This window comes from Pleurodeles waltl, chromosome 4_1, assembly GCF_031143425.1.
Source record: "Pleurodeles waltl isolate 20211129_DDA chromosome 4_1, aPleWal1.hap1.20221129, whole genome shotgun sequence".
In the NCBI taxonomy this organism is placed as follows: domain Eukaryota; kingdom Metazoa; phylum Chordata; class Amphibia; order Caudata; family Salamandridae; genus Pleurodeles; species Pleurodeles waltl.
In genome coordinates, this window is record NC_090442.1 from 218731957 (window position 1) to 218744151 (window position 12195).

The 12195-nt window shown below is 42.1% G+C and overlaps 1 protein-coding gene across 1 annotated transcript in view; it reads right to left on the reverse strand.

Annotated features, from left to right (window-relative positions):
* The window catches only part of LOC138287148 (potassium voltage-gated channel subfamily KQT member 1-like), a 750297-nt gene that overhangs the window by 25130 nt on the left and 712972 nt on the right, over positions 1-12195 (reverse strand). The window contains exon 13 of the mRNA XM_069227507.1: positions 5025-5139. Within this exon, the coding sequence (XP_069083608.1) occupies positions 5025-5139 (115 nt within the window). The remainder of the gene's footprint in view (positions 1-5024; positions 5140-12195) is intronic.

Genomic DNA, 12195 nt, shown 5'->3' on the forward strand with positions numbered 1-12195 from the left:
ATTCGACCCCAAAATCAATTATAGCTCATTGTCAAGAAAAGTGCCTTGACACATTATTCATGGCTAACCTATTGAGCTTTAGGTCAAGCTATAAACGTTATACCACTGAGTAGCAAGATGATGCTCAGGTCATAACACAGTCAGATTGCGGAAAGACTGGACTAGTAATGTTCAAACTATCCATCGCCTATAATCAATGAGTTATGTATTCTTGTTGCCAACAACTCAATGTCATTTTTTTTGCAATAACTTTGACAAATTACATATTCTGTAACACAATGTATGTTTACATGCATTACTATTTTAATTCAGCTATTTTTTTACATCTTGCACTATTCAAGTAAGAGATTGCAGTATTAGCATGACAGAAAGATTGATAAATGTCTATGACAGGCTATTGTGTTTAGCCTTCCAAATTTAACAACATTGTTTTACTGTATCAGGTTCAGAAGTCCAGACTTCTTAGATGCCCCTGCCTAGACCCACCAGATACATGTTATCTATATTTAAATAGTGGTATAGTGTAACCCAGACTTTTTAAACATAGCATTGTTATCATTGTTATTTATTTACAATAAAATACATTTCCAAGCACGAAACCGGAGTACTTGATTTTATCATTCTTTCTAATGTTAACTAACCATCATCTAAATTTTATTTATTTGCTAAGAACAAGTGCTGATGAAATTTGAGATATGAAAAATTGAAGCCAAAACATGTAAACATTTTGTTGTTCATTACTACAAATATGGATTAGTCAATAAATATAGAGTGTTAGACATAAGTGAAAAGAATGGGTGCAATGAGAAGCAAATGAACAAAAAGTTGGAACATATTGACCTGAACAAGGTATATGTGCCATAGGAAAACAAAATACTAATAGTTTCCTAACACATTTTTTGCATACACGAAAGGAACTACTCTGTCGTCCATAAAGGAGTCTGCCAACAGGTGCACAAAAAGATCACTAGAAGAAAACCACTTAATTTGAAAGTGAATGTGTTGAAGGTTGTTTACCTTTTACATTCATGGTTTTATTAAGTAGTTGTATTAAGTAGTACTAGAGGGAAATAGTGATGGATAGGAACACACATTCGTGTGTGACAGCTGGAGTGTGGTGCATGGGATAATCTACTAATGCGATGGTATGTGTAGTAAGAAGTGGATTGGAGCTCTGGGGCAGTCGGAGTGAAGCTACCTTAAATAGCATGATAGTTGTGGCTTACAGAGGAGGAATATTCTACTACAAGACTATAATGGCAACTTTATGGAGGTTTTGGTGCTTAAATAGGTAGATGAGAAGACAAAGGAGAGAGGTCCCACATTAATTAAGCTTTTTGAGAACAAGATCATTAATGAGTATTTTTTGACAGCATGGATGTGATGGGTTTTATTTTTAGATATAAATGGGAAAGTGGTTGTGATAATGATCAAATTATCAAATGGAAGCTGGTGGCAGCACTGCCATTTGTGACATGTTTCAAGTAAGAGATGGAGGAGATGAATATTTGGTAGGTTTCCAGAAAAATGTATGCTAGATTAATCCAAGTGAGGATATGATGTGGCCAAGCGAGGTTGTGCAAGAGAAGAGTAGAATGAGCCAAGGACATAGTTCTGATGATCTTCGGTAAATAAGTGGTGAATTAGTGGCTGGTTAGTACAATAGAAAGAGAATTGCGCAAAAGCAAGCCCTGGGATGGCCAAGGTACACAGTGTCTTCAAAAGTGGCCATCAATGTCAAAGGTGACAGAACTTTCTTTAAGAATCAGGGGTCAGGTGTACAAAGTTACATGTTTGCAATTTCCTAATAGCAAGTTTTAGTGATTCTCTATTAGCAAATCGCAAACTGTGATTTACAACAGTGTGTTTGATACTGTTAGCGATTCCCAGTGGGTCACAAATGGACCTGCCTCATCAATATTCATGACGCAGGTTGCAATTTGCAACCCATTGTGAATGATCAAAATCACAGGGAGTGCGACCTGCTGGGGTCAGCAGACCACTTTGTCTGTGAATGCTTTTTAAATAAACCTTTTTTTTTTTTTTTTTTTAAATGGGGCCCGTTTTCCTTAAAGGAAAACGGGATGCGTTTCAATATGAAACATTTTTTAAGAGCAGGCAGTGGTCTGTGGGACAACTGCCTGCTCTTAAAAATGTTTGCACCCATATTCACAAAGGAAAACGGGATGCGTTTCAAAAAGAAAACTGAAAAGTTTTCTTCATTTTTTCAGAGTAGGCAGTGGTCTGTGGGACCACTGCATGTTCTGAAAATCTTTTTGCACCCATATTCACAAAGGGGATAGGGTTCCTTGGGGACCCCTTCCCATTTGCGGATAGGTTACTACCAACTTGAAGTTGGTGGTAAACTGCAAATGTTTTGCGGACCCCATTCTGGTCGCAAAACATTCATACATCCCCATGCGACTCGCTATTTGGAAGGGACACCCTTAACATGCCCCTTCCTAATACTGAATCGCCAACCCATTTTGCGTTGGTAATATGTTACCGGATCACAAAATGGGTTTGGTACATGGGGAAATGCTTTTCAGCAGTTGCAAATGGCCAGATTCTTTGTTTGCGAAAGTAGTGGATGTGGTCACTGATTTTGGCCAAAGAAAATATTTTTAATGATGTATTTTTTGTGTGAACCAGATTTAAATGGGTTGTAAAGAAATGAGGTCTAGTTGCCCATCAGATAGGACTTTGTAATGTTCGGACATGGAATGGGTAGGAGAGCTGTTAGGGTGTTCTAGACGCACTGAGAATTGCTTCGAAGGGACAAAACCAAAAGATCGGGTTCTTAGATATTTAGCTTGTTAAATTGCAGAGAAGTTGGAAGCACTGACTTTTCAGTAATCTCAGAAGTTGTTGAAAGTTACGTTTTCTCATCCAAAAAAAGCAAAGTGCATGTGTTGTTTTTCATATATCAGGGAAAAGGTCCAAGTAAAAAGCATTTATTACACATTGTTGGTGGACATCCGTTGTGCTTGCAACGTTTATGAGGTCAATGGTGTAGAAAATGTGCCCTCAATGCCTGCCCTTGTTATGGGGGTGTTCTGAACCCCAAGGCCACAGTGCCAATGCACCTACTGCACCAATGATACATATGCGCCCCCATGCGTTGCTCCTATTCATTCCACGACTCCCAGGAAGCGAGACAGAACAAAAGGAGACTGGAGGCTAGGTAGCAGCTGCAGTTGGAGTGGAACAGAATCAAGAACTGGGGGTGTCAGCATCACATGTGTGTCCTAGGAGTGTCCAGCTTGAATTTCTCTTTCTTGCTGGGAGGAACTGGAGCTGCCCCAGCTCTCTAATGCACCCACCATCATCTACCATTCCTTCATCGTCCAGAGATGATGTAAATTTCTAACTCAAGTAATCTTGCATCCGGGGGCTCAGCCCTTCCACGTTAAACAAAAGCATGAAAAAACGGCCTCCCGCGCATCATTAATGTTATTGTTTCTGAATTCTGCTGGAATGTCTCAGTCAATTACATCCACATATAGAGAATTTACAGCATTTCTCGAGAATGTGTAAGGTAGGAAGACAGCCGATGACATACTTCAGTAATGACAACCTCACAGCTGGAATATACCCTGCAGCCTGCTGCTTTGCGGGGGTGTTTTGCACTGCTGAGCGCATTTTCTGTCTTGGATATATTTTTAGGAAGCATTCAGTGGAGCACAGCTGGAAACAGCACATACTTTGCAACAGAATTCCTCCAGCAAGGCCAAAAATAGAGCAGTGTCTGATATTTTAGTTACAAATCATGAGGCAATACGAGAAACAATTGCAAAACCTCATACACATCATATTCCAGGAATTACCTAACTAAGGAAACGAAAGGGTAAAAACTACACCCAGAATAGACTAATATGTAAAGAAATAAAAAAAATAAAGAGAGTTTAAGAAACTAAGCGGCTGATTCAAATGAATTAATCAAATCGTGAAATCTCTGTTATTCGTCAAAGTACACCAACCCCTCGCACCACACTGCACAAGTTCCCAGAGCTATCAGTGGCTTCTGTTTATGTCTTCCCACAGACCTTGCTGTGATAGAGTCATGTAGGCAGTCCCACCTAGTCAACAATGTGTATTCGAGAAGATGTGGTCACTCTCATATCAGACTCTACAACTATGCTTCCTGCAAAGAAATGTTGTTTAGGTAGATAAAGGTGTCAACGATTTTTTTAGAATATTCAGTGCAAAGCTCATATTAAGACGAATCAAATGTTTCAATCAGGAAGCAGAGATGTTACCTCAGATGTACATTTTACTACTAATTAGGGCAAGTGCCACACTTCGCCCCTACAAACTCTTTGGGCTGGCTTATGCTTGAGGAGACAGGCAAATCTCTGGGCCACACTAAAGGTCTTGCGCGAGAGAAAAGACATTATGGAATCTAGTTTATGGACTATACTCTTGGCTCTGAAGCCCTGCACTGCTTTAATGACCACCTGCTCCTACTGTACATCGATGATGTACAATCTAATCTGCTCCTGTACCCCTAAGTGTTGGTAACCACCATTAGCCCTTAAAGGAAGTCTTGACCCTCACTGCAAAGTTTGGTTTGCCTGCTTATCCCAAACATTTTGTGTGGGTCCTCGGGCCCCTCCAAAGTCATTTTAGTGAGCCCTGCCAAAGATATGTGCAGTGCACCCCGACCGTGCTCTATGGTTGTTTCTTCCCTCGGGCAGTGCTTCCACAGAGCACCATCCTTACTGTGTTATTTCTCTGCACAGTGGATGATGAAGAGGAAATTTGCTTGCCCAGAAGCCTAGTTAAGGGCCAAACAAGCAATGCAATAAATCCCGAGCAAAACACCTGATGCCAAACAACGACCATTATCCAGTGTCCTTATGGAAGGTGATGTCCTACTTCACAGCTAAAACAAAACACAAGAGTATCAAATACTGTGGGAGGGCCAACGGTAGTCCTAGCTTCAATGTAAAGGTTCCGGGGCACGTCATGGTTTTTCTGTTACAATGTAATATGCAGTGCTACAAATATGCTGTCTCACTTACTGTGACACATCAGTTACTGCAGGCAGGGGAGATTCCTCGGACATAAGATCCATGTCATCGGTGTAGCTATTTGTTGTTGACATGTCATTTGTGTTGGTTTCAAATCTCCTTTTCACTGTATGAAAAAGAGGAAAACATGAAGATAAATGATAAATTAGCTACAGAATGTGTAAAAGTATGGCCCAGATTACAGTAATCTGATATTTTCGATTGAAACTGCAAAAAAATCTCCTTTACATTGTTTCACTTTCTTTATTTTCAAATATAATTAAATTGAGAGAGAACATGTTTTCTGATCTGACCTGTATAGGTTTTGCATACACTTGATCAGTGAGCCAATTAAAATGCAATGTTATACTCCAGATATTTACAGGAACCGGAGAGATTAAATTGTTTATAAACGTAGACATCAGCCTGTGCATGATATGACAATTCTATACATAAACTCCTAGAGGTGGATATGACAGAAACACTCATACAGCACAAGAAAGTATGAACACCAGTAGACTCTGGACCATACCCAGCAAGCCGCCAACAAGGAAGGCAGGTATGATCATATGCCCAACTATCACTTACTCCACTTTCTTCCACTTCAACAACCCAGCAACATGACTGCTGTGAAACAAGAACAGCAATCTGATACTCATCACGCTAGACCCCAAATCCCCGTTAAAATCAAATGCCAGCCTCCCAATCCACCCTTTTCTAGCCAGACAACAATATAAAGCTCCTGTAGTCTATCCCTTACTCCACCACATCCTTAAAGGGACCACCATATGACCAGATAAGAACTCCACTCTAGTCATAACGCACAACACCTAAACACTTCTCAGGACACACTACAATCCAATAAGTTTCCAACCAAACGTAGTTCACAGAGTGTAAGCATGCTACGCTTCAGCTAATGAAGAGTATGAATGCCAGTACAATCCATTGCAGTGCATGAAACTGTTCCAGCCAACAACTGCACACTGATAACATTTAACATCTGTGGTCTAGAGAAGCATGAATATGTCTCAAAGTAAAAGAAATAACCCCCAACCACTTGCTCAGGTTTATTAGTGTAATCCAACTACAGGCACGTGGGAAGAGGAGATATATAGGAAAAGATAAACACCCATTGACTATGTGGGTTTGCAGTTTTGGATACTCGAATACTACTTCTGGCCCAGTTTAACTTTTAGGTATTGCAATATCAAATACTGTTCTTAGTGCAATGTGCTCTTTCAAGTACTTTGAAGTATAAATTTGAGAATAGTGGCCCTTCTTTATCAACGAATTTCTGTAGACACAGAGTGGGTAAATCCCTTTGACACATCAAGCCAATATTGTTTTAAGGTGTGTATAGGAATACTTGGTGGTGTTCAGCATTTTCCTAAACAAAAGAAGAATCCATTTGGTATCATATTAGCATGTATCACATGGTCTATGGAGCACTAGCCACTAAGAAACAAGATACACACATTTCCATCACAGCACAGTAGATCTTCTGGTACACTTTCAACACAGAATAGATATTCAACCAACCTGGTTGGCTATCACTGTGCTCACAATGACATGCCATAAACTAACATTCAAAAGAATACATTGGTCATAATTCCTAGCATACATCCAACAGTGCACAGATATGCCATATAATCTGCTGTCACCCAGCAATTCCTGCTAGCAAGTAACAGCAAACAAAGGACTGCATCCTCTGGGCAATAGAGATGTCCACCAACAAAGAAAATGCTAAGTCACTGGCAAAGCCATCTGGACCTAATCCTGAAAACATACTAAGTATACACACATACTTAAAAAAATTAAGTACAGGACACCGAACATCTTTACCTCCTTCCAGATATGTATCTATTTTCTGTACATTCCAATGCTTTTCAGTGCAGCACTTATTTTACTACATTCATGTTCTCAAAATGTAGATATTAAAGGGTATTTTCTGGTGAAAGCAGAAAATAAAATTATACAGCCGGGGCAGATGGGACAATCAATGGATCAGGGTGCGTTGCATTAGCATAACAGTGCAGCTGTAAAATATACCTCATGCAAAATTTCAAACTCTGGTAATTTGGGTCTGGCAATATTCAACGCCTTCAGACCAGAGCATCTCTCCCATTGTGCATCAGTCAAAACCGAGATGTGAGTCCCATTTGCCAGTGACCAATGTGCTTGGTATGAAGCTAGCAGTCTTCATTGCATCACATTCGGATGTGACTTTCTCTTTAAATTCATTAAATTCAGCTATAGTGACAAGAGTGCTTAGTAGTACACTGTCAGGAGGTGGACCAGGGAATCCATCAAAATCAGTGTGCAAGTAAAACCTCAGCAGGATGTATCTGTATGCGTGGATCCATTCAAGGTGCAAACTAGCTTATGAAGACATTTGACCACTCCATCATCAAGAGATCTCCAATAGTCAGCTAATGCACAGTCCTTGAAGCACACCATATCTGTTGCTTCTAAAAAGGCAGGATAACTCTACTAAAAGTGTAGAGTATAAAATGTGCAACCTATGGCCAGTATTTTTCCCAAAACTAGCTTTTTAGTACTCAACACCCAAGCCATTACCGGCTGATTCCTTCCGAATGGATATGGCCTTCAAAATCTCCATATATGTGACATCACTCTCGTGGCCCTCAACTTCCAAGGGATGCAGGACAAACAACGTTAACTCATCTATCGGGGCATCCACAAGTGAGGTGTCCTCCAGAGGGTGTACAGCATAAACGTCTTGGTAACAGTCACACAATTCACTTTTTATCTTTCCCAGACAACACATCACCACCTACGTAGGAGGAGTCCCTCTTGTTACTCGTCATCTAAGCCAGTGTCCTGCTGCCTGCGTTCATTGTAGGCTTGTCATCACATAGCAAAACCTGTGCGAGCAGTCAGCTATTGCAATATATTGTTGTCTGAAATCTTCCAATATGCCCAGAATGACTGGACGGCATCAAAGGCTTTGACAAACCCAATAAGCTGTGAAAACCAGGCAAGATTCTGTCTCCGATTCTCTCCATGATTCATGTTCAATTCTTTCTCACACTGTAGCTTTCCCTTCACAGATGAACTGCGAATGATATCTCAAACTGGGGCAGGCACTGTACTGCACCAGCAACAGCAAAACAATATACAACAGCAATGCATAGTGAGCATGCAGTGGTAAAACATGGTTTATCCTATCCAAACTCGCTATCAGAGCAGTAGTGGGAGGAATGTACAAAGAGGGTTCACCAGCACTATACCACAGGCATGGACACTAGAATATTCACAAAACACAGCACACCAGGTCACTGGAAAGTCATTTTACCCAGGTGCTGGTAGTAAAGACACAGAAATAAAGTGGAACATGCAGTAGTTACTAGTCCAAATAAGGCCATGTTGAGACTAGTGCCTACTCAATCAACTGTTTCAGAAAACAGATTCTCCTAGCCCTGCACTAGACTGGCAAAAGTACTTGCAGACTGTTGTAAATAACCATATTTTGCATTGTATACCCCCATATTTTGTGCTTTCTTTTACTGAACCCTTTTGTGTTGCCCATTGGACTCTGTATGCTTTACTCATGCTAACAAAAGAAGTTAAGTGTGTGTGGTCTTCTTTTTAAATGTGGTAAAGTTGTCATACACTTCTTTGATACATTTAATTTACTATAGTTTCGGTGGGACTGTAAAACATGTCTCCAGGCCTGGCACTGCAGTCTAACACTGCAAATTCGACCTGTCAAAATAATAGCTTTGACAGGCCTGAACATTCCTTTTTAATACGAATCTGTCACCCCCAAATTAGTCCCTGGATGCCTACAGGCCCGGGTGCATGGTATATTACACTGGGACATGAATATTTAGGGGGTCATTTTGACTCTGGGGGTAAAAACTGCCTACTGCCGTGGCGACAGCCGCCAAAAGACCATTGGCGTGGCTACCAGCTGTCCGCTGTATTATGACCACAGCTGGATTTCCGCCAGAAGGATGGCAGAAATCCGGCTGTGGCCATGCCGGCAGAAGGCGGCAAGTTAACGCGGCTGCCAGCAGCAGTGCCACGCCAGTAGACCATCACAGACCGTATCATGACCCATGATGCGGCCTGGCGGTGTTCTGTGGCGGACTCTGCTGCTGGTAGAAGCGCCCCATCCCGTCTCCTGCCGGAGGACACCCTCACAACAGGTAAGTTGGGTGCTCCAACAGGGGAGGGGTGTGTTCTGTGTGTGTGTGTGTGTGGGGGGGGGTAGGGGGGTTGTGTATGTCTGTGCATGCGTGAATTCAGGTGTGTGTTGCGTGTTGTATGTGTGTGCATTTATGGATGTGTGAGTGTGTGTATGTTGTGTGAATGCGTGTTTGCTTGTCTGTATGTAAGTTTGTGAATGTGTGTGTGAATGGATGTCTGCATGGGTGGATGAATGTGGGAATGAGTGTGTGAATGAATGTGTGAGTGTGTGCATGAAGGTGCATGAATGAAGGGGGGTATGGAGATGGAAGGGTGAATGGGGGAAACCTGGGGAAGGAGAGGGGGCGGGGAAGACCCCTATCAGTGACAGGGAATGAATTCCCTGTCACTGATAGTGCCTACTGCCATGGGTTTTGTGGAGGTACGGTTGCCACGAAAACCATGGCGGTAGGTGGGGTCATAATCCCGCAGGCGGGCTAGTGTTGGCCGCTGGGCGGGAGACTGAAGTCTCCAGCCCGGCGGTTGTTACCGCCATAGTGGTCGGTGTGGTACATTGGGGGTTTGGCTTGAGCCAAACTGCCAATGCCTTAATATGGAGAAAAGTACCGCCAGCCTGTTGGCAGTACTTTCCTCCATATTAACGCCGTCCGCCGGGGTCATAATGACCCCCTTAATGTTTTACATACCCTAGCAGTGAAAAACCTCAAAAAGTCATTTTTCTCTGTGGCAAGGCAAGCTTCCCATTAGGAAAACACCGGGTTACATTATAACAAATAACACTGTTTATTTAAAGTTTGAGAGCAGCTAGAATGATGATCGAAAGGCATAATAATTTAAAATCCAACATAGTGGTAAGGTTGGATTTTCCTTTACCACATTAGAAAATACACTTTTAAAAAGTTGTCTTCTTTCTGCCTAAAACCAAAACGCCTTTCTGACATTGTTCAGTGTCGAATGACGGCTGATGGTTCTACTGTGGAAAGAAGTGGATTCCGCCCAGATGTATGTCACACCTGGGCCTGGCTCCCTTTTGCCTTCTATGGCAACTTCCCTCTAAACCTGGTAAGAGGGGTAGCTGCTTCAGATTTTGTTTATAGTGACCACAAGGAAGGGTTTGACCGTTATTATACCAACACCTCTTTGTGTGCTCATGAATCTCTGACCAAGGGAAGAAAGGTTCTGCCATGTTGGATTCAGGTCGACGGGGGCACTGTGGGATAATTTCAGTAAAACACACAAGGAGAGCTGTAAAAGTGAGTAGGGTCTACCCTGGGATCTTTTATCCCTGTAGGTTTGGGTGCAGTCAGGAGATTATTTCAATCACATGCTGGCACTGGGCACATATCTGCAACCCCCACTACCCTTCTCCGACACTCATTGATCTGCGAAGAATCAGAAAAAGGTCTGTTCTGCTGTCTTGAAAACTTGAAGGAAGACTGGATCTACTTGCCTTGAACTCACGATCCCAGAAGTGACCCCAATGGTCCGTTGGCTAACCACTTGACCAATTCCTATTCGACCTGCCCAGGACCCTGCTGCTGGCCTCCATGGATGAGTCTTAACTTCCAAGTAGTGACCTCTAGGTTTTGGACCCTTAGCTGTTGCTAGAGTGTACTTCTCCTGCAAGAGCTGGGACTCAGAAACGTATGGTCAGGTTTTCCTCTCAAGAACCAGTGGGAGACTCGGATCACCATTGAATCATCAGTTGGATACACTTACTGGATTGCTCAGCTGAAGGAGATCTGACGTCCCTAAAACCTTTTAAGTCCGAACATAGAAAGCTTCACTGAGACTCATGCTGACCTGCGTCTGACTGATCTCAAGTCTTTCCGAGGCACAGACTCCTGACTTTGGCCACTAGGATCTTTTCACCTTCATTGAAGACTGCACTGGGACCCTGCTCTCCAGCACCCCATCCTCACTGAACCCTGATAGGCTCCAGCTTGCAGCTTGGCCAGCCAATGACTCACTGACAACCATTTTTCTCCAGAAAAAATTCTCATTCAGAAGGTAAACTTTCCACTGGGATTTCTGAACCCTACTACCATTGCAGTCTGATTTACCTCTTGACTTTCACCAGACTAGTGCAACCTGACAACTGCGGTAGTTTTGTGATTTTTGGCAGTATTTATAAGTAAACTTTTATTAAATTCATATCTCTTGATCTATTTATTGGATTTTCGTTGTTTTGTTGTCATTTTACTTAATACAATACTATCTATTTTTCTACATTAGTTTGCGATTGTTCTTGTGTCATTTCTTCACTTTACTACGGTTTAAGTACTGCATAAATAACTTCCCCTTAGACCTGGCATCTTTTGGCATGGTTTCCCTGACTTTTTGCTTTCTGACCTCCTGTTTTGACTGTGTGCGGAACTTCATTTGCTGGCTTGATGACTGTGTTCTTTACCAATGCTATCCAGTGCTAAAGTGCATGTGCTCTGTGTCTAAAACATTTTGACACTGGCTTCTCCACAGTTGGCTTATTTGGTTTACTGGTAAGTCCCTATTAAAGTGCACTATGTGTGCCCAGGGCCTGTAAGACAAATGCTACTAGTGGGTCTGCAGCACTCATTGTGCCACCCACTACAGTAGCCTTTCACCGTGTCTCACACCTGCCATTGCAGAGCCTGTGTGTGCAGTTTCAACTGGCAGTTTGATCTAGCAAGTGTACCCACATGCCAGGCCAAAGCCTTCTTTTTTATTACATGTAAGACACTCCTAAGTTGGGCCCTGGTTCCCTGGTTAGCCCCAAGTGCAGGGTTAAGTGGATTTAAAAAGCTGGACATGTACTTTTAGGTTTAACATGTCCAGGTAGTGAAAAACAACTACATTTGTTTTTCACTATTGCTAGGACTATCTCTCCCATAGGCTGTTATGGGGTTTTCCTTAAACATCTTTTAAGGGTAATTTCCAATTGGGCAAATATAGAAAAATTTAGTTTGGTGTCTTTGGACCCACAAATTGAAAATATATCTTTTGGTACAGGTGGTTTTTAAATTGCCAGTAT